The sequence below is a fragment of the Schistocerca piceifrons genome, chromosome 1 (assembly GCF_021461385.2).
Source record: "Schistocerca piceifrons isolate TAMUIC-IGC-003096 chromosome 1, iqSchPice1.1, whole genome shotgun sequence".
NCBI lineage: Eukaryota > Metazoa > Arthropoda > Insecta > Orthoptera > Acrididae > Schistocerca > Schistocerca piceifrons.
This window is the reverse complement of record NC_060138.1, coordinates 635,307,738-635,331,891: the sequence shown is the minus strand read 5'-3', so window position 1 is coordinate 635,331,891 and position 24,154 is coordinate 635,307,738. Positions and strand designations below refer to the sequence as shown.

Here is a 24,154-nt window from a genome sequence, read left to right as displayed (position 1 = left end):
TTTTCACTATTATAAGTGCAAACATTAAGTGCAGTGAACAAACTCTCCTGGAAATTATAAATCTGGATGATGGCAGTGACTGAAGTGTTTCCATGGCACTTCATCCGCCGATTTTCTCTGGTAGTATATATTAGTGACACAGAGAGAACATGAAGTACAAGGCTCCAGAAAGTGCAGAATATTTTCATTCATGTTTCCAGTACTTTGAAGCCCTATACAGCCTGGCCTACTGTTGGTATTGTTATCAGTCCTTGCACTGGAGTAAGCAGGTATTAGATGCCAGATCTTTAGCATCTCTAAACATTTTCCTAAGTCTTCATAGTACATAATGTCTTGGGCTTCAGAGAAGTTTTTAAGGTAGGTGCATAACTGATATAAGTTAATGGGACTTGAATCTGTCACTAATTTTAGTCATTACTTACAACAAAATATCAGTTGGTGGCTTGTTGCAGTCAGTAGATAAATATCAAATGATAATCCTGCCTCATATTTGCATCTTTATTGAGTATTTCTTTTCTTCCGAAAAAAAGGTAATGGTTTTCTTAAAACATGGTGCCTTCATTAGAGGGAAGTTTTTCTGCGTAGTGGTCATCATATATCACATACTTCTTTTGACAGTCCCCATAGCTTACAAGTTTAGATGTACTGTTCCTTACAGCCTTGGACTTCCGCCATGTCTCACCAATCATGAAACATATATTACAAATGTAAGAGGACCTATGAAACAAAAAATAATAAATGATCTTTGAGAATTCAGCATTGGAATAAAAGAAGGCTTCAAATGTTCTTGGACAACCTCCATCCATGTATTTTATATGTGAGCTTATGAAGTGTCAACTATGTTTCCTGGAGGATCACACTAAACAAGTTTCCAGACAACTCTATTTCAGTTATTTCCAGTGGGCAATATATCACTTGAGTGAGCAGTTTTGGGAAACATCAGTACCTGTCATTCTTTGAAGAAGACTTGCATGTTACCTTGCCATGTATGGCTGAGCATTGTTCAGTGGAAGGTTGGGATCCTGTGTAGTTCAAAGCACAGGTAATATCTCAGGCTCCAAAACCTCTCTGATGTAGCAGCTGCTGCTTGGATCATCCTCAATAGATAGGAATTGAGATTGGAATTGAGATTAAATATTGCTCGCAATGACATCCCAAACTTTCAAATCTAGTATTTGTCCACCATGCCTCTCAACAATGCAGGTTGCCAGACTGTGTCACCACAGTAGATCAAAACTGTGTGAGGTAGACAAATGGAGTTTTTTTTTAACATTTTTTTTAGCATTTTACCTCTTAGAATGCCTGTGATGGTGTACATCACATTATGATGAGTTCATAGTTTGTGGACAATTGATACTAGCACAATGGTGCACATGCCATAAGTCAACACCACCACAGTAAGCAGTGACAATTCTTTGACATAGACAGGATCATACCTGTGCAGAACTCAAATGCCAAGTTGACAGTGTGAGAGTAAACTGAGCAGTCTGTAATGGTTGAGTTAAATGTTGGTGTTCATCTTATGCTTTGGTTACACTGCAAGCTACAATCCCCTGTTATCACTGTTACAGCTCTCTTCTATCCACTATTGCCACATATGCCTAAATATTGTAGCAGCATGCTCTGTACCTGACAAAAGGTCAAGATATTCAAAAACCCATTTTCTGGAGGCTGATTATGCTGCCCTGTTTGAATCTACTCACATGCTGCTATTCTATTCTTTGCTGCTGGCTAGGTATTCTGTTATTTGCATTCATGTTTCCACTTTATGTTCTGGTTTACAAAGCTTCATAAACTGAAGATTAATTAATTGTAATTTCAAGCCTGTGTGTCTATCAGCTCTGATCCAGTTGTTTCTGTTCTGGCCTTTGTAAGTAGATTCTCCTTGTGTGTTTCAAATATTGTGGGTTTTCAATTTTTCCTTTCAGTTTTAAATGATGTAAGCACTTGAATAAGAAACTGAAACAATTGTCTTGTTGTGTTAAAGAGATTATATTAGCTAAGAACACATGATTTGTTGTTACAAGTGAGAGCATTCTAGTTGAGATATAAAATGTTAGAGCAAAGGAACTGTCATGATTCATGCAAAAAAAAAAACAGGGAGAAAATCAGCAGGTCAATGAGAGTACTCAATGAAAGTACTCAGTGAGAGTACAACTTCAAGAAAGGTAGAAACAAATATCAGATGAAATACAACAATTAAATACTGCACCAGGAATGATGCTGTGAGGAACACACAGGTTGATGACACATCAACAACATTGTACATATATAAGTTACCTGGCAGACTTGTACCCATGGCCACGAAAGCAATTGCTGTAATTGTGTCTGGAATCGTGACTGTACAACCAAAATGTGAAGCTACGTCACCGATTACAGCTGTCAGCACACCTATCCAAAGGATGGAGGTCCAGAAACACACCCACCCGTCATAGACATCTATAGACATCAGAAGAGTCATAATGTTGACCTACAGATGGGCTTACATTACGTCCTAGCATAAGAAACAGTACTTTATTCAATCAAATTGTTGCAATGAAATGAACATGGATTTAATGGTAAGTGACCATCATAGTTTCTGTTGATTGCAAGACATAACACAATCCAAATAATAATAACAAACAGAGAAACAAAACTGAAAACAACACAACAGACTTTGGTAATGCTGCATGATATGTAAATGATGAACGACATCTCTCTGTTTTGGAATGGGAAACTTGACTTGCCAGACATCAAATAAGAACTCCATAATTGATGACACATTTGTTGCTGCAACTGCAAGTTATTGAAAAAAATTGCTGCGTGCTGAGGTGAATGCTGTGAGAGACCCAGGTTATGAAACAAGCAGTCTGTAGAAGTTGCACTCATCATCAGAAACCTCTTGGAACTGAGTCATGCAGACTGGAAAAAACATTCAATTTCAACTATAAGCTAAAGAAACAAAGAACAAGCATTTGTTATTTACACTATACCAGCTGTCATTCTGATGAACAACTAGGAAACTTAAAATGTGAAAGTGTGTATTTGTTTCCTGCTTCTGGTTGTATCCTCTAAAACAATTATTTATTTTGTCAAGTAAGTCTCTAGTTTATAAACTAAAAATGCAGTTCAACTAAAGTATAACTATAATAATGTTGTGCGGTTACATTATAAATCACAGTCTATAAGTGCAGTCATAAAAAGATAATTTTTATACTCTTTAGGAATTTTACCTACAAAAATATTTAGGTCTTCCATGCCTTGAGTAAATGCTCATAAATTATATGTATGAAAGGGTATTTGACAAAGTGATTACTATCCGTGGAGGATTAACCAGAAACAGGGCCATCTTCCTGACAGCGTACATTATCCTTACCTGGCACACTTGTACCCAGTGCTACGAAGGCTATTGCTGTTACGGCATCATGCAGCCCAACTGTGCACCCAAAGTGCGATGCCACATCACCAATGATGGCCGTCAGGCATCCGACACCAAATATTGACACAACGAAACACAAATAACCATCTAACAGATCTGAGACAGAGGAAAGAGAGAAGAGATAGAGGCACATAGACACTTTGACACTGATGGTACAGGATGGAAAGAAATAAATGCACAAGCACAGAAGAGCCAAAGTTTGAGCTGACCACACTGATAGCATATAGTGAATTGCTCCAACTTAGTACTTTGTAAAAGCCAAATGATGTTAATTATTATTGAATTTCATACCTGGTATATTTTTGATAATAACTGTAATTAATTTTGAAAGTGCCTTTCCAGCTAATCAGTATGATCAAGGTAAGGCTGAGGAGTGAGGGAAGGTGAAATGTAAAAGAGGTATGCCATATGCCGTGGTTAACATTTGACAAACCTGACATATCAGAAAACTTTAATTACAATGTTTCATTCACTGCTCACTTGATTTGAAAGTGAACATTAGAGTACGCTGAACAATGCTGTGATTTAAACTATTATTTATTAACCAGTATCTCATGGATATAAGTTAAATTTTTAAGCTACTGCACTATTTGACACTGAATGAAACATTTAATTGGATACACAGATAATTATGAACACTTATTGTTACAGAATTCCTGTCCTGCCTGTTCTGCAAAAAATAAGAACCAGCACAAAAAAAAATAATGTAGTTTCTCATGTTTTAAACAGTCTGCATTCGGCTGAAGAAAATCACAAGTGGCACAAACATGGCTTAAAAAATTTGATCAGACACTGCTGGAAAACAACTCACTTCCATATGTTTATAATAGAAATGATGCCATATTATTCACTTTTTCATACAATTAACATAATATTGGCATAGCTATGCTTGAATTCTACTACTAAACAAAAGAGTGCTCTCAAATGTTAAAAGGTGGAAGAATATTTGGTAATGTATACAACTAAAAGTATTGGATCAAACTAATCACAAAACTTAGCTAAGAAGCATGAAAAGTACCATTGTTAATTTTCTTTTATGTGTCCTCTTTTATTATGAATGTGCAGTACCTGTAGGAAGAATATAGTAATTATAATTGAAAATGTAGATATTTCTTAGCTTAAACAGGGACACAAATACACACACAAACACATATATTCTCTCTCTCTCTCTCTCTCTCCCCTTCCCTCCCCCCCCCTTCCCCCCTCCCCTCCTCTATGTCTGTGCTCTAGTATTAGAAAGTAATAAGTACAAGTTAACAAGCGTGTGTCACACAATGACATGTGTGGGGATATACCTAGATATCTGAGCTTGATGTTCTCTCACCCCTGAGGTAATCATGTGTTCTATGGATCATGTGTGAGCTTCAGATGATGCCTACAAGAACAAAAATGTTAAAAGTGTTCCTACCTATATTGGCAGCTGGAAAGAATAATAAAACAATAATAATTATAATGATAATAATAATAACAATAACAATAATAATATTACTAACAAGAAAAACAATAATAATAAAATCTGCTGAAAACGTGTAAAAGGAAGAAAATATTGTTACACTGCTTGCAACTGTGGGATCAACCAACAAAAAATTAACATATATAACAAATATTAACTGCAATTTTAATCTGAAAGTAACTGAGAATTGAATAATATATGGAAAGTTCTTGTTGAGAATTACGAAACATTTAGGAATAAAGGAGATGACACACCACAAGGCAGAAGTGCTGTGTCGTCGATAGATACACAAATGAAAGGTACAGAAATCAGCCAACATTTGGAATGCACTTCCTTTTTCAAACTTGTAGGAAAACCATGCACACAAATACATGCACACTCACTCACATGTACATGCCTTTTTGCCTACATTGCTCTCAGTCGACTGCCAGTTCTTTCCTGGCCCACGCTGAGTGTGCTGGGGTGAGGTAGGGGTGTGGGGTCAGGTAGGGTGGGGTGAGGGATAGAGAAAGGCAGGAGGCAGGGAGGGGGTTGGGGGGAAGCATCTAAGGGATTTGGTGGAGGGGGGCAGTGAGGTACCTTAGGTTTAGACCAGGAATGTTACAGGAACAAAGGATGCGCTCCCATCTGCACAGCTCAGGAAGACTAGAGTTGGTGGTGAGGATCCAGATGACATGGCTTATGAAGCAGCCATTCAAATCGGGCAGCAGAACACATGTGAACTGCTAGAAACTTCCCCCAACCTCCTCCCTGGCTCCTGCCTCTCTCCATCCCACACCCAGCTCCACCCCACCGCACACTCTCACCTCACCCCAGTACACTTACTGTGTGCCAAGAAAGAGCTGGCAGTTGACTGAGCACAGTATAGGGAGACAGGCAAGTGCATGTGAGTGTGTGTGTTTCCTACAAGCTTGAAGAAGGAAGTGCATTCCAGAAGCTAGCCAATCCCTGTACCTTTTATTTGTTTACCTATCAGTGGTACAGCACTTTTGCCTTTCAGGAGTCATCTCCTTTATTCCTAAATAATTCATAATGAGAACAGAATAACATTGGGTACTTGTTACTGAACTAATTTCACCAGTTCTTTCTCCTCTTTCTTTCTTCAGCATAAAATAATATCTTCCCAGTGATCTATAATTAATTTAACCTTATAATCCTCAGTTTCTTTGAATATGCAGTCAAGTTAATGTTGTTCACAATTTCAACAGTTTTACTTGTTGCCTTCTGTGGATGTCTTGAGCGCAAATATTAGTTGCTTGCTACTTGCAGTTCAGTAAAATTTATTTATTAAACATACACTGCAATGTCTTTTATAACAACAGGATTGAAGGAGCAATCCATAATTGCTTTGGAGAAAATTTAATAGCCAAGATTACATGGTATATTTATCATTGATTACCGGTTTCACCAGTTAAGACTGCCATCTTCTGCTCTGTAAAGTGATGCATTTACATATAGTACACGTACAATCATTATTTATATTTACTGTTACAAATGAGGACATGAAAATTCTGCTTTCATAGCTTTAAAAAACTTGTTGTTATATGTCTTGTTCCACTATGACTCTATCTCACATACTACATTAACATTCTAGTGGATATTACGCAGCACATTCCATACCAATTTGTTAAAAATACAAACCAGTTTGCCACAAGTAAAAAAATATGTTTAAAGAGCAGCTTTGGTGGCTAGGGATGTCCACACGTAGCATTCCACTGATGTTTGTTAAATAATGAACAGTGCACATTTCTGCATAATTTTTTTTTTTTTTTTTTTTTTTTTTTTTTTTTTTTTTTTTTTTTTTTTTTTTTTTTTTTTTGACAAGTTAAATACATCATGGATCCACATTCTATGAAGTACACACTTCAAATGATTGGCTGTAAGGTGTAGATAAGGCATGCAAGTAATTTCAAAGACCAGGTGGCTCTTACATTGGTAGCTATCTCAAAACCGGGTCATACATTTGTTTTCTTTTCATTTAAAATTACAAATATCTTTGAGAGTTCTTCTTTAACATTTGAAAAGTATACTGATTTATATGCAATGAGTTTTATACACTTCATTAAAAAGTTATCATTTATATATGGCTTATAAATACGATATGATTTTTGTATTTGTTGTATTATATTGCCACACCATGAATAAGTACAGGTGTGGATTTTGGGAATTCTTGTAAATTTCGTGCAGCTATGGATGGGAGGCAGTAGTTAAAGGACCAATTGGTACATTGGATGGCAGTTGCGTGCAATATTGATATTTTGCAAATGAGTTTGTGAAGCAGGTGTACAACACTGCTCGCAGGCTAGAAAGAGGAGCCTGGCGGGCACTGTATACAAATGAGAGGTAATCAGGCCAGCAGAGGGCACCAACATGCTGTGAAGAATCCATACACTGCAGTTACAACAGCGCCTAGTGACCTGTGTGTAGAGGTTGAAGCAGACTGAGGAAAGCTGACGTTATAATTACTAAAGAGGACTCCTGTTGTCCCCTCCAGGGGAACTATGCCAGAGGTGTAGGAAAGAGATGTATGAATAATCAAGCCTGGAGCCTCAAAGCAGGCAGTCATTTCACCATTCTGTGTGTTTCTATAACTGAAGAGAATGACGACTCTTTAAGGTGCAGGCCAACCATGACGACCTTTTGGTTACGGATATCGGCAGCCAACCAGCCTGCTGAAGCTACCTTCAATTTCCATTGCACGGACACATCATAGCTGTGGCAGGCTGCACCACACCTCGGAACTGCTCTGGCATGAGGAGAGAGAGGGCTGCTAGCCCCCATTCTCTGCAGGGCATTGTTTGGCAGACTGCAAGCAGCCATCTGCAGGGTGGGACTGGGGTGTGAATTTGCAACCTCCCAGGTGCAGAGCTCTCTGTGGGCACCGAATGAGCTGCCCTGGGTGGGTGGCCAAAGCTGCCAAGGCTCACTACAATGACAGTGGTTGGCTGCTTCCATTTGGCACTTTACTTGGAGTCCACGAGTAATGCTTGAGGGAACAGTCAGCCATGTTCTGGGCTATCAGGAGCAGCTAACACACATGGTGACCACTTAGCTGTGGTGGGTAAGGATTGATACATCCACAAGGCTGGGCAACTGGACACCAATAAAGCAGATTCCAGCATTCGTGTTAGTGCTAACATGCATGGTATGCAGCACCATCACCGAGTTCAGCAGAAGGCCCACTGCAGAAGGCCTGCTGTGTATCTTTGATGTAATAAAATCAATGACACACTTGCCACAGCCCCTGGAGCTCTCGGGGAGGGGGAGAGCAAGTAGCAACATCAGGAAGTGGTTGTCTTGCTTTCCTAGTCTGTTATGTGAGCTGGGGTACAAGATGTTTAGAGCTACTTTTGTGAAGCCACTGTAACTCATCGACTTATATTTGTGTAGAGGTAATGATGGATGGGATAATTTAGTGCCAGTGAGATGTTCTTTTTGCAGTTTTCCTGGCCATGAGTTGCTGACTGGCCACGAGTTGCTTGTAACAGAGCTGTAGCAGCAGTTTGTTCCGTATGTAGGTGTACTGGTCATCTGTCTAATAGCTGTACTGAGTGTAGATGGGTGATGATTTACCAGACAAATTAACTTGTGTTTACATTTTTTTGTGTAGCGTTGAATGGAAGTTCGTGTTTTGTCTTGTTCACAAAAAAAGTTAATTGCATAAAGAGTATGCAAAATGGTGAAAACATGTGATACTACCTCAGATGAAGTTGCTGCTTTAACTCAGCAAGTGCAAGCATTAACAGAGCAGTTTGCGAGCATGAAGGAGAGAAATTTTGAACTTAATTGTGAGTTAGAGCCTCGTAAAGAGAGTCTTGGTCAGTTGCAATTGGAATCTTGGGAAAGTAAGTCTGGATTCAGGGTGCCTTTTGTTCCATATGACTCAGCACTGATTAATCCCTTCTCAGGCAAGGCAACAGAGGATGTGACAATTTTCATTATGGGTATTAGGGATGCTGCAGAATCACATGAGTGGTCAGAAAAGTAACTCAGCATGTTGCTAATATGTGTTTGGTGGAGGACTCCAGAGCATATGTTGTGTACCATGAGACATTGAATAAAGGATATACATTCCAGGAGTGGGCTGTGGGATTGTACCAGCAGTACAAAAAGTAGAATAGTGCATGATTTTTTCAGGAGAAATTAAGTATGTTGTCGATGCTTTGAAACAAGTTTGTGGAAGCATTCTTGGATAGAATCCATAACCTAAACAGAAAGACATATGTACAAACCCAGAATGCAGAAGCTAATAGGTTGCTGCTACAGGAGGCAGAAAACAGAATGGTGGATGTTTTTTTGCAATGGTATACGTGCTGAAATGTCATGGAGGGTACAGATGGAGAACACGTAGGACTTAGAGTCAATTCTTATGATTGAAACACTTATAGAGGAGATGGATATGGCCACAAAGCAGAGGGTGTACCATTGCATGTTGACTTCAGAAGTCCACTGTTATGGATGTGGTCATGAGGGGCATGTAAGGAAGCAGTGTAAGCAGCCAGAGTGCTATGCTTGTGGCATAATGGACCACCGGTCATCTGAATATGGAGGTAAGAAGGGTGAAAAGCAATGACAAGGGAAGCAGCCATTAAAAGCAAATATGATTGCTTCAGCCATTGGAAAGCAGTACCCACATACCATAACATGGAATAAGTAGGTGAACAAATGGAATGTAGCTTTGTGGGCTTAGTGGGTGGCAGGAAACAAAGATTTTTGGGTGACACTGATGTGAAAGTGTCCATTATCAGTCTGGACCTCCTGGGAAAGAGAACACTGGAGCCTCTATGGCATATGATAGGTGGAGTTGGTAATGATAGGGTGGAATAACTGGGTATGGTAGCACTGGTGTTTTCAGATGAGGATCGCAGGGAGGTTTTGTCATGTGTAGGTGAAGGTTATTCAATGATTCTTGGACTAGATATTCTTGACAAACATCATGCTAAGACTGATCTTTTGCAATGCACAGTGAAACTCAGTGGGACTTCGTTTCAACTGGGAGCAACAGTTGCAACTGAGACAATGGTGCAAGGTTCACCTGTCATGGAGGTGAAACTAACTAAAGTACTTATGTTTTCTGTAAAGATCGAGCAGCAGGAGAAAATACCAGCAGGCATAAAAAAGATAGTGTGGGTTTCAGTGGATACCAATTTGCTGAGGGAAACATTACATGTGGTTGAACTGCTCTTAAGCAATGAAAAGTTGGATAGTTTGCATTGTTTTATCTGCAGAAGTTTAGTGCATATGAGTGACATGAATGGGGAACATATGGTTAGTGTGGGAAATTTTGGCAGAGGAGAGGTGACTGTCAAAGGGTGCAATAATAGCCACTCTGACAGTCTTGGAAGGTGAGTACTTTGATAGATCGAGCCTAGAGGAAAGCCACAAGAAAACCTTCGATATGGAACTGCAATGTGGGAAAGTAGATCATTTGAAAGGGAGTGATTGAATGGCTACAGAGAACTTGTTTTTGAGGTTTAGTGATTTATTTTGTGTGAGCGGAAGATTAGCAGTGACCCTGCTGATGTAACATCACATACTGACAGGGGATAGTGCACCAGTTATAGGAAGCTGTACCATTAGCAAAGCAGCTGCAACTATTGGTAGAAGAATTTATTGAACAACAACTATGGGATAGGATCATAAAATTCATAGGAACAATAGTTCCTGGAATGGAAATATGGTCATTGTGCCAAAAAAGTTGGCCAAAGGGACATGAAAATATAGATTTTGCTGTGACTATAGATATCTAAACTTGCAAACCATTTCAGATGCTTATCCAGTTCCAAACATCAAGGAAAGTTTGGATAATCTGGGTGAGTGTTGGTTCTTTACAGCTATGAACCTCAGGAGCAGATACCATCAATTGGATGTGGTGCCTGAAGATAAATCAAAAACAATGTTTACCATCCTGGCAGGACATTTTAATTACAAACACATGCAATTTGGACTAAAGATCCCACTGGTAACTTTTCAGCGGTTGTTGGATCGGGTACTGAGAAGATTAAAGCCAAAAACTTGTCTAGTCTACCTTGATGGCGTAATTGTCTATTCAACAGATTTACCAGAGCATGTGAGACATTACATTATTACAGATGAAAGACTTTGCAAAAATAGCCGGACCCCTGAACAAGCTGCTGAAGAAGAGGATGAAACTCCATTGGTCACAGGAATGTCAGGAAGAACTTTAAAAACGGAAAGAAAAATTAGTTTCAGTTTCAGTATTGGTTTTTCTTGATTTTGAGAAAGAGTTTATCCTTTCACATCATGCTTCAAATGAGGTAGTCAGTTGTGTTTTGAGACAGATGGTAGATGGTCATAAACATTCAGTAACTTATGCTTCAAGGAAGCTAAACAAGGTGAGCTTAACTACTCAACAATGGGGAAAGAGATGTTGGGGGTCATATATGGTATCACATATTTTCGGTGATATCTATATGGTAGGAAGTTTAAGGTTGTGACAGATCATGCCTCATTGAAATGGTTGCATGGTTTGAAAGATCCATCTCATAGATTAACTCAGTGGGCACTTAAGCTTAGTGAATTTGAGTATGGGGTAATCCATAAGCCAGGAAGCTGCAGGGTAGGCACAGACAAGGGATAAGGAGTGCCAGGCATTTAAGTCACAGCCACATTTCACTAGGTACAAGGGTTTGTTGTGTACTATGACAAGTTGTGGACCACATGTGGTGGTTCCAGAGGGTTTTCGGATGGAAGTTTTGCAGCAAGCTCATGACCATAAGTTGTCAGGTCATGATGGGCGACAAACAACAGACAGACATGTAGTAGAGCACTTTTGGTGGAGGAACAGAAAGCATGACATGAAGCAGTATGTTAAGGCCTGTGTGCCATGTGCACTGAGGGCTGACATTACGCATCACAAAGTCCCATAGGAAAGGTTGCCAGAGGCATCCAGTACATTTTCTTTGCTGGCACTGGATGTCCTCTGACCATTTAATAAAACACCTGCAGGAAATAGGTATGTTCTAATGATCATCGATCATTTCTCTTGAGTTCTCGCAGTGGTACCAATGCCAGAACAATGGGCTAGTACTGTAGTACAGGCATTAGTAAACAACTGGATTTAATGAAGCAACTATGTCGCATGTTGCATATAAGGAAGTTATGGACATGTCCATTTCATCTGCAAACCAAAGGGAGAATGGAACACATGCACAAGACAACTGCAAAGATTTTGAGCTATTACATAGTTTCCAGACATGATGATTGGGATGCCTATTTACCTTATGTACTGTGCTCCTATAATTCAAAGGTTCATAATGCAACATCCTTGTTGCCATTTGAGGTGGCGTACAGCAGGAAAATGCCATGTCCTTTTGACAGTTTGGTCCTAAATTAGGACCAGATGGTGAGTTGGTGAGGAAGTTTGGCAGAAGAATTAGGGAAATTTGGAGGAATGTGCAAAAGGCAAACAAGAACACACTGGAATACCAGGGACAACCAGACACATGGGTAAATTGCTGCAATACTGCTTAGGGCAGTGGGTAATGATCACTAGTCCCTATATGTCAAAAATATGAAATTTTTAACAAAATACCCAGGACCATACCAGGACATGGAGATGACCTCACCTGTCAACATAAGAAATAGTTCCTCACAAAAACATATATTATACACATCAAACCATTTGAAAGAATGCTAGAGGGGATGCCACATTTATTGGCTGCCAATCAGGAGGTGAAAGTTACAAAGGGTACAAAGAAGGAACCAGAAATAGGCATGCAACGTAAGGTGCATGATGTGTCATATAGGTTTAGGTCGCAAAATTAAGTTGTATGATTGTAATTTGTTGGTTTTCTTATTTTGGATTAGTATATTAGGGAGTATGTATTTTCTCTTTTTTGCCTTAGGGATATTTGTTGCTTTTCTTTTTGTATGGAGTCATTAATTTTTCATTTTGTTATTATCGATATTGTTTTTTTGTGGATTATGCATTATCAAGAAGAGGGAGGGATGACAGAGTAATTTGTGATCCGTCTGGGTGGCCAACTATGGACTGATATGAAGTGAGTTTGTTTCTAGGGTTAGTAAATGAGACAAGTTGTGGGAAGGAGCTTCTGCCAGCCCGAACTTACTTCTAGAGGGTGGGTACACATTGGTTATACTCTGTATTGACACTGATAAATGTATGGTTGAAATGATACGCTGTAGACAAATCGGTAAGGTCGAAAAACCGCGAGCTCTGGGAAAGAGAAATCATCATTAATGGCATGACTTGCGAGGCCATTGGGACAACACAGGAAGGGATCTTAGGTGCCAGCAGGGATGGCTGGATGGATACAGGGATGGCCAGGGAGGAGGTGGCAGCTGATGTGGAAGTGGCAACTGCAGGGAACAGTATTGAGAGGGCCGGCCATGATAGGGCCAGCTACAACCACAAAGAAGGCTGCATTGTCAGCTTCAGAGGCAGCCAGGACAGCATTGTGAGGGCTGGATACAATAGGGCCAGTGACAGTCGTAAAGGATGCCACATGGATAGCCATGGAAGTGGCTGGGGCACTTAAAACTGGTAGGCAGGGATAGAACCAGGCAATGGCAAGGGGATTGGCTGATGATGAAATGAGTGGTATCCTCCAATGGTGTCACATGTTAGGGCTGGGCTGGTACTATACAATAAATGGAGAGCCGCACAGCACAACAACATTGCAACAATTTCATGGCAGGTGGCCCAGCTTGTCAGACACAAAAACTTTTGGATGCCCTGCCCAAATGCTGTAGACAAAACTGGGGAACCTTAGTGAGCCAAATGGTGCTCTGCAACAGAGCCTGAGTTGCCCAACCCATGGACTGGTGGGCTAGAGATGACGAAAACTCCATTGAGTGAGAACACACAGCAAGAGAACAAGAGTGTAAATGCACACAGAAACATGACAGATATGCAGACCAACAACAGTAAGTAAGGGGATTGTACATTAGAACAACACATGAACAGACCATTGAACTACACAGAAGTGTGAACATTCACTATAATATGTACCTGCTGAGAAATATGAAAATGAATTGTAAAGAGACACCTACCAGAACTGAGACAAGCAAACAACTGAACATATCCACAGAAAGCAAGAATTGAGCAGTCCACATCCAGTAAATGAGTAAACACACTCACACTGTGGCAAGGCATGAACACAGCTGGTCTGTTATATAATTGGACACAGTTGTAGAATTCAAATGTAGATTGGCACAACACAAGAAGCACAAGGAAGCTGCCCCATTGAAATGACTACCACACAAGCAAAATCAAAGTGGTTGAAAAACACATGAGTAACTGAGAAGTAAGAAATGGGCTCTAGCAAAATGAATGAAGAGACATCAAGAATCACTGAAACATACGTAAAGATGCAACCTCATTGTCCTTGTCCTGATCAGGCATTGCCATTCGTGGGAAGAGGTCCAGCCACGGCTGCATCATCTGGGCAGAATGCAACACAGGTTAGCAGCAGCAAGCTTGGCATGGCAGAGGGGAGGTGGCTGACTGGTGCGCAAGACCAGTGACTGACACTGCAGGTAGTGAACAGTGAGCTGGCAGTGGAGTGCATGAATCTTGAGCAAGCACTGCAAAGAGAAACTGCAAGATGTATGGATATGACATCATTATCCTTGTTGCGAACTATGGAATATGGCAGATGAAGGAAGAACACTGTGACACAAAACCATTATCCTCAATGCTACAAAGGAAGAGCATTCTAACACGAAACCAATATCCTCCTCGCCAGGTATAACAGCCCTTGGCCAAGTGGTGTGCCAATGATGTGACTGATATGGACGCAATGGAGTAACACTGTTTGTTTATTGATTATGAACTAACTCAGTACAGCTTTAGATGATGAAGATCCAAATGTGAGTACTACTGAAATGTCTTTTGTAACAATGTGCAGTGGAGGCCACTATTATGAAGCCCACAATTTTCGGCAGTGGCAATGAGCTGAAGGAGTGAGCCTTCCGGAGTAGCTGTCACATGGCAGCAGCTTTGATTATGGTGAAGGCACAGGTCCAGTGTAGTGGGGCCTTCCAGCGTGACTGATGTATATGTATAGCCAGTGGCTGTGATCCTAGAAAACGCATGGAATGCCACGTCCGATAGGTAGTGCAGCAGCAGGCTTTGTGGTCCAAAGTGTAGGCTCAAAGGCAGCTGCCAGCTGGTCTGGAACCCAGAGCTGAACTGACCACTGAGAGGCTGAGTAGTGACCTAAGTACCCATCAGTGGAGGAATAAAGGCACTCTGTCATCTGGACAGTGTGCCTGTCACATGCGCAGACCTGAATAGGTGCCTGTGACTGCTGTTTACTGCGATGTGCGTGCCATGTATTGGCGTGGCTTGCAATGCCAAAAGCTGTGGTAGCTGCAGGAGACTTGGCAGTAGACAGCTCAGTGACTCTTCTGTTGTGAAACAGCTTTCAGGGGCTGTATGCGGCCCATGAAGCATATCCAAGACCTTGGTAGCCAAATATACAGGGGCCCAGCCGTGCATATTACATATATGAGGTGTGATCAAAAAGTACAGTGAATGAATTTTTTTAGCAGCAACTGGTGATGCTCCAACCATTTGACGTAATTTGTCCAATAGCCTGATCTGTTGAGACAGGCAGTGTCCAGCTGGAACACATACTGACTTGTCAGTCAGCATCCAGAGATGCTAAAGTGATGTTGTGTTCACCATGTCTGTCATGCATTATGGATTTCAGATGTTAAGTTCTGTTTCAAGTTGCAAAAAAGTGCCAAAGAAACTCATGAAATGTTGAATTTTGTGTATGGCAATGGTCTGAGCAATTTAAAAGCAAAGCAAAGTGGGACATCCATTAACCTAAAAGACAGAGGAAAACATGCAAAACGTAGCACAAGTTCTTTGTTTAAAAAGATGAATAACTATACCAAAAAACTTGTACAGGTCCATGAAAGGAATTTTACCCAACAATTTGCAAATGAGATGAGTGGGTGAAAAATTTGTTTCCAGAATTTTGAATGGTGAATGGAAGCAAAATCATCTGTCAGTTTGCATGGAGCTGAAGGATCATCTTCACTCAGATCCAGTAGGGTTCAAAATTTTAACTGGAGATGAAAATTGGGTCTGTAGATATGATTTTGGGATGAAAATGTTGAGCTCCCAATTGAAAATCAATGAATCTGTTTGCCCTTCAAAAGCGTGTCAGTCAAAATCAAATATCAATCATGCTCATTGTTTTCTTATACTGAGGGCTTAGTATGATCAGAGTTCATTCCATGAGCATCTAACTGTAAACCCAAGTTTTACAAGGTAACAGTGTAATGTTTGCAAAAAATGTATGAAGAAAGATACCAGAAAAATGTGCAAATGGCTTCCTTCTTCATCATGACAATGCACTGTATCACACCTTGCTTTTGATCCAAAAGTTTTTGTCCAGAAAAAGTGTTCCTCTCTGTCCACATCTGCCTTACTCATTAGATTTAGCACTATGTGACTTCTGGCTCTTAATCATGATTAAAGGAAAACATTTTGATACCATTCCTGATATTGAGAGGGCCACAACAGAGTTTCCAGTCATGGATGCAATATTGAGATAGTGCATTGCCAGCCAAGAACAGTACTTTGATGGAGATTAAATCAAATTCCATATAAGCTTATTACTTGCTTCTAATAAAATTATTCACAGTATTTTTTTTATCATACCTCAATTACACAATGATCCATTCAAAACTGAGCTCATGATACATGCAAAAGTTTTATGTGTGATGTGACTGAATATTGTTGGTTGGAGTATGGGGTTGTGCAATGAGACATACACAATTTGAGTGCAGCAGATTAGGCGTAACAAGTGTCAAGTTGGGTATCAGTGTTGTGTGCATTTCACTTGTTATTAGAACAGGAAAAGTTGGTGCTGGGGGAGGGGGGCAATTGAGTGGGGGTGGGGGCAGGAAATCAGGTTATTATTACAGCTAAATAGGTAGCTATGGTGTGAGAATGGTAAGTTCTCATGATTGGCGTTAGGCACGAACATAGTAATGGCTTCTCCTACTAAACACTGAGCAGGGCAAAAAATTGACAGTAACTAGTTTGTGTATGAATGTAATTACCAGCACCAATTGAGCAATAATAAAACAAAGGAAATCTAAGCAGGTATTTGTGGGATAAAGCACTAATTGATTAGACAAAAGCTTTTGGAGTTCTTCCTGTTTTAAAATACATAATTAGGTAATTTACAAGAACATTAATATCTGCCAAACAAAAACTGATGCAGTAACCTGTGATTATGCATCTCAAGAGCTACTGATTAGTGTAGAGATATAAGTGACACACTAACTTAATTAGGCATCAGATATGTTGCAACTATATTGAATTTTAGTTACTTTAGTTCACAAGTAATTAAGAACAGAGACAAAAACACATGACAGTATGTAGCAGGATGGGTGTCTACAGAAGATTTTGCACAATGGCACAAAAATTCTAAAATTGCCATTTTTTATATAAGTGATTTGATGTGTTTGAGTGTGTGTCATGCCCCAACAACTAAATTCACAAGAACTGCAAAAAATATGTTATATATAAAATTTAATAATGATCCAACATCTTTTTAAGATAGATTAATTTGATATTCAGAAAGATAAGCTTATTTCGCTACTGTATGCAAGGTACATTGTTTTTATATTATTATGTGACTATGGGTGTCACCTTTTTGAATTAACAATCTAATATGGCAGCCTTACATGATTACAGCAAGCATACTCAATGAATTAGTAAAGAGAAAACATTGAAAAAAAATATTTTTATTGGTACATCAATGATGATGGGTTGATGTTGAAAATTAAAAACCTGAAATGGAAAAAAGTCTAATCAATTGCTGAAACACTGTTAGATATTAACAAAAATAACCCTCAGAAAATGTCACTCCGGGTGGTGAAACAGATAATCTTAAAAAACCTGAATTCCATCTTTTGCCTGACTTCAGCTACCAGAGACTGTGGTAATGTGTAATGTGTGTGTGTGTGTGTGTGTGTGTGTTTTGTCTATCTCTGTCAAAGGCCTTGATGGCCAAAAGCTCACTTTGTGGCAGTCTTTTTGTCATGCCTATCCGCAACTCAGCATCTCTGCTATATGGTGAGTAGCAATTATCCTTTTCATATTATTGTTACCTTCCATCCTGGGTTTTCCATTTTTTGAATTCCATCTTTGATACTTTTACCTTCTTTCAAAATTTAAAATTTGATTATAGTGATTGACTCCAACATTATTCTCATGTCTTCTATTTCTTCATGCTGACTGACTTAACAAAAGCTAACCAAATGTGTTTTGATAGCTATTTTCTTTTTCTTTTATTGTTTGGGGCAAGTTTGATCCAGGATCAGCATTCATCAAGACAGATGAGGAAAACCTTCCTAAATAATCCCTAATTGGTCAGTAGAACCAGCTTAATAGCCTAGGCCTCAACCATGGTGGTTCTCATCTCCCAATTTGGTATGTTATTTTGAAGCCTTGTGAAGTGCACTGCAGAATCCAAAAGTATATATATATGCATGTTGCATTGTTTTGCATCTCATAGAATTAAAGAACGTTCCAACTCTTTCACAGGTCATCTAGCCGACCTTAAAGTTTCACACTTGTTTTCTCCATTCTTGTGCAGAAAATGGCATTTTTTTTATTTTTAACCGATTTGTTTGGGTCCTTATGCGAAGCATACATGAATACACCACAGTGTAGCATGTCAGTGTCTTTCAGAGTCTACTAGAAACACTTTCCATGAATGTGGCCGCAGCATGCCTTGACACGTCATCTTTGTTGACAGACAAATAGTAGACTGTAGTTGTGATTAAGTTGTGCAGCAAGGAAAGGGTAACTAGGGCCATATTTACTTTTTGATGGTTGAAGAATTGTCTCTTTCGGTTATGTAGGCTCCCTAAATCCACAGTGTTTCCCAATGCATTCATTGATGCTAAAAGCTTTAGTCAAGTCACAAACAATAATTTCTATAAATGCATGAAAATTCTGTAGTTAATAAAAATCTGTACATCCAGGCTGCTGCTTCCCCTCCCCCTTACAGCTTTACATTTGTAAATTTATATGTATTTGATGTAATTACTCACTTTGGAATCTTTCTGGTGCTTGTTATTTTAATTAAGGGCAATTGCTACATGTTGATAAAGTCCGACCACACCAGAAAAAAGTTAATGAAAAATCCTTTCAGAACATCACAATTCCATGGCAGTCTATAAGTTTACAATTTACAAAGTCTGCAGTTTAATATAAGTTCCTGTATCATACAAAATATCACTTATAACTAAGAATTTACTAGACTGCCTAATATAATATATATGTTTTGATACCATTTTGAGTGATCCATCAGCATGCTCATTTTGGTGTATTTAGGTTAAATGTAGTTTATATAATTTAAATGTTGTAATGGAAATTGTTTATTTATTTAGTGAGTTATGATGGAATATGTAATGATTATGTGAACAGAGCCAAGATGGAGTGATTCTGCAGGTGTAAAGGAGAGAAAGATGTGCAAGTATGGACAGCAATAAAGCCACATACATTACTAGGACTTAATGGTGATTTCAGGTTGCGACACATAAAGACTGAAATTTCCATATGGTGTAACTTCTACACTCAGGAAACGTTTGAATGCTACTCCAGGACTTATAAAATTTCGTGGGAGTTGCAGTTTGTACACTCAGAATTTGCAGTAGTATAGGCCCCTTGAATAAAATTTGAACTAGTGCTGAGTCTTCCACATTCTTTTCTGTGATGTTCTGGACTCTGGATTAAGTGAATCTGCTTTAGACATAGACATAATTTAATGATTCATTTTTGGCATTACTAGCACCTAACAAAGTGAAATTTTGTTCAGTTGTTAACTTGGAAATTGAATTATTATTCTGTTTGGACATAATACTGAAGCACTTACATTCAACTGAACTTATAAATATTAGTCACTGTGGCAAGAATTAAGTACTTGCCAGTAGCAGTTTATGGTCTTGTATGACAAATAAGCTATTTTATGAAGATTAATTAAATGTGTTTGTCTCAAATTAGTTCAATAATGATTGTATGTTTCTATAATTTTCATTACAACTTACATAACTGCACATAATCAATTTCAGGAGCATACTACGACAGTGTAAGGTCACTTCTTGACAGCCAGTGAGCCACAACTAGTCACAGTGACTGTGCATTTTTCCATCATCTCTTGGCAAGTTGCCTGGCAGTTGATTTTATTAGTGGCTTTGGCGACCTAATAAATTATATTATGGATCAGTGCATTGAAGTAGGATAACTGGGCCACTGAAAGTCAATCCAGGTTCACATGTAGCACAATAAGTCACCCCTGGAAGGTAGCAAATATTTCAAATCATTGGAGATGTCTGATATGGATTAACATCAGTTTGAGCAATAGTTACAACTCTTCAGCAAGCTTTTTAGCTTTCACTAAAGAAAATATGTAATTCTGCCAATAGTCATGAATTTTCAGCAGGTTTATTATTTGTCACTGGAGCAAAGTGTTGTTGGTGGATGTCTGCTCAGCAAGTTGAATTAGTCATTGCAACATTAGAACCATGTAGTTTGGACTGTTGTGTAACACCAGAACAGTACCTGATCACTACCCTGTGCTACATAACAAGGGGCTTTTCATGCACTCTCATGGAAAGACAGTTTTTTTCTATAATTGACTTTTTTCATGCTTTTTATCATATATCCATTTCACCAGAAGATAGACTGCACATCATTATTTGCACTCCATTATGACCCTATGAAGTTCTTCAAATGTATAATGATGCCCAGACTTTCCTGTGCTTCAAGGATGAGGCAGACAGTAACTTGGGGTTCTGTTATGACTATCCTGATTACCTGCTTAGGGGCAGTCATAAAGTTTTAATTGCCACATTAAAAAATTGTTACGTAATTTAGTTGTGTGTGTTTATAGGTAACATATGCCACATACGCCAAAGTACTGTAGCACACCACTACAGAAACCAAAACAAAATTAAACAGCTCTTTGATAAAGTGGAATACCACGTGTTAATTAGTTTTCTGCATCTGAAGATTAACAATAGAGCAACAATACATGCTGAGTTGGTGGGAGTTAACCAAGCAGATCATGTATTAGTAAAAGCACAATATGCCCCATTAGTCAAATGTACAGAGCTGCAGGGGACCAGACTGCTATGTGGCATAATCAGAAGTGAGAGAGAGGTAATACATAAAACTGGAATGTAAAAAAATGCAAACTGAAATGCAGAAAAACTGAATAAACTCAAAACTGCAAAAAAAAGAAAAAAAATTAAAGGTGTTAACCAAGATAGTTGGAACAGGATGCAAATAGTGTTGAAAGAGGTAGCATAAGAAATAGTTGGGACAAGAAGGAAGCAAAGAAATGAATGGTTCGATAATAGCAGTAGTACATAAAAAGGTAGCAAGACTGAGAATGCTACACAAAAAAGCAAGAAGAAATATAAGGTGTATAAAAAATTAAGGTTCAGTGCTTACTGGATGTGTAAGTTTGAATGACTGAAAGCAAAACTCAAGAGACAGAATGAAACAAGAAAATGTTATCAGGCAATAGTACAGATAGTGTTGAGGATCAGTGGACAAAATTCGAAACCATTGTACAATATGCGTTAGATGAGTATGTGCCAAGCAAGATCATAAGAGATGGAAAAGAGCCACCATATTACAAAAACCAAGTTAGAAAACTGCTGCGGAAGCAAAGGGAACTTCACAGCAAACATAAACATAGCCAAAGCCTTGCAGACAAACAAAAATTACGCGAAGCGAAATTTAGTGTGAGGAGGGCTATGCGAGAGGCGTTCAATGAATTCGAAAGTAAAGTTCTATGTACTGACTTGGCAGAAAATCCTAAGAAATTTTGGTCTTATTTCAAAATGGTAGATGGATCAAAACAAAATGTCCAGACACTCTGTGACCAAAATGGTACTGAAATAGAGGATGACAGACTAAAGGCCAAAATACTAAATGTCTTTTTCCAAAGCTGTTTTACAGAGGAAGACTGCACTGTAGTTCCTTCTCTAGATTGTCGCACAGATGACAAAATGGTAGATATAAAAATAGACAACAGAGGGATAGAGAAACAATTAAAATCACTCAAAAGAGGAAAGGCCGCTGGACCTGATGGGATACCAGTTCGATTTTACACAGAGTACGCGAAGGAACTTGCCCCCCTTCTTGCAGCGGTGTACCGTAGGTCTCTAGAAGAGCATAGCAATCCAAAGGATTGGAAAAGGGCACAGGTCATCCCCATTTTCAAGAAGGGACGTCGAACAGATGTGCAGAACTATAGGCCTATATCTCTAACGTTGATCAGTTGTAGAATTTTGGAACACGTAATGTGTTTGAGTATAATGACTTTTCTGGAGACTAGAAATCTACTCTGTAGGAATCAGCACGGGTTTTGAAAAAGACGGTCGTGTGAAACCCAGCTCGCGCTATTCGTCCACGAGACTCATAGGGCCATACACACGGGTTCACAGGTAGATGCCGTGTTTCTTGAATTCCGCAAGGCGTTCGATACAGTTCCCCACAGTCATTTAATGAACAAAGTAAGAGCATATGGACTATCAGACCAATTGTGTGATTGGATTGAAGAGTTCCTTGATAACAGAACGCAGCATGTCATTCTCAATGGAGAGAAGTCTTCCGAAGTAAGATTGATTTCAGGTGTGCCGCAGGGGAGTGTCATAGGACCGTTGCTATTCACAATATACATAAATGACCTCGTGGATGACATCGGAAGTTCACTGAGGCTTTTTGCAGATGATGCTGTGGTGTATCGAGAGATTGTAACAATGGAAAATTGTACTGAAATGCAGGAGGATCTGCAGCGAATTGACGCATGGTGCTGGGAAAGGCAATTGAATCTCAATGTAGACAAGTGTAATGTGCTGTGAATACATAGAAAGATAGATCCTTTATCATTTAGCTACAATATAGCAGATCAGCAACTGGAAGCAGTTAATTCCATAAATTATCTGGGAGTACGCATTAGGAGTGATTTAAAATGGAATGATAATATAAAGTTGATCGCTGGTAAAGCAGATGCCAGACTGAGATGCATTGGAAGAATCCTAAGGAAATGCAATCCGAAAACAAAGGAAGTAGGTTACAGTATGCTTGTTCGCCCACTGCTTGAATACTGCTCAGCAGTGTGAGATCCGTACCAGATAGGGTTGATAGAAGAGATAGAGAAGATCCAACGGAGAGCAGCGCACTTCGTTACAGGATCATTTAGTAATCGCGAAAGTGTTACAGAGATGATAGATAAACTCCAGTGGAAGCCTCTGCAGGAGAGATGCTCAGTAGCTCGGTACGGGTTTTGAGAACATACCTTCGCCGAGGAGTCAAACAGTATATTGCTCCCTCCTATGTATATCTTTTGAAGAGACCATGAGGATAAAATCAGAGAGATTAGAGCCCACACAGAAGCATACTGACAATCCTTCTTTCCATGAACAATACGAGACTGGAATAGAAGGGAGAACCGATAGAGGTACTAAAGGTACCCTCCACCACATGCCGTCAGGTGGCTTGCAGAGTATGGATGTAGATGCAGCAAAATCAAACAATGGAAGCTCTAGGTTGGAATACCAACAAAGTATGGAAAAGATAGATTGCTCATTGCCCTATAGATGAAACATTAAGTTGCAAACAGACCAAACTAAAAGACACTTACACATTAACTTTCGGCCACAGTCTTCATCCAAAAAAGAAAGACACACACATAACATTTATTCACACAAGCAAGCACACCTCTCATACACATGAGCACCAGCTCTGGCATCTCAGACCAGAATACAACTGTCACATGAAATGGAAGCAATAACCTGGAGAATGTGGGGAAGAGAGGAGCACTGTCTGCCAGAATGAGCAGGGACTAGTCTGTCAACAGGCACAGCAGCGGGAGGCTATGGGGCAGGGAGGTGGGGAAAGCAGAGTGAAAATGGTGTGGAGTGCGAAAAAATGGGTGGATGTGTTGGCAGAGTGCAGCACACAAAAAAGATGGGAGATAAGACTATGACGACAGTATATTACTTTATGTTGAGGCTGGGGGAATTTTAGGACCAGAGAATGTGTTGTAAGGATAACTCCCATCTGTGCAGTTCAGATAAGCTGGTGGTGGAGGGGAGGATTCAGTGGCTTGGGTAGTGAAGCAACCAGTGAAGTCTAGCACACTATGTTCAGCTGCATGTTGTGCCACAGGGTGGCCTACTTTGCTTTTGGCCACAGTTTGGTGATGGCTGCTCATCACAGTGGACAAAAAAAGCTGTGCAATGATTGCAAC

At 39.5% G+C, this 24,154-nt stretch overlaps 1 protein-coding gene across 1 annotated transcript in view; it reads right to left on the bottom strand.

Annotated features, from left to right (window-relative positions):
* LOC124804969 (sodium/calcium exchanger 1-like) overlaps window positions 1–24,154 on the bottom strand; it is a 198,735-nt gene that overhangs the window by 49,523 nt on the left and 125,058 nt on the right. The window contains exon 5 of the mRNA XM_047265363.1: window positions 3,356–3,514. Within this exon, the coding sequence (XP_047121319.1) occupies window positions 3,356–3,514 (159 nt within the window). The remainder of the gene's footprint in view (window positions 1–3,355; window positions 3,515–24,154) is intronic.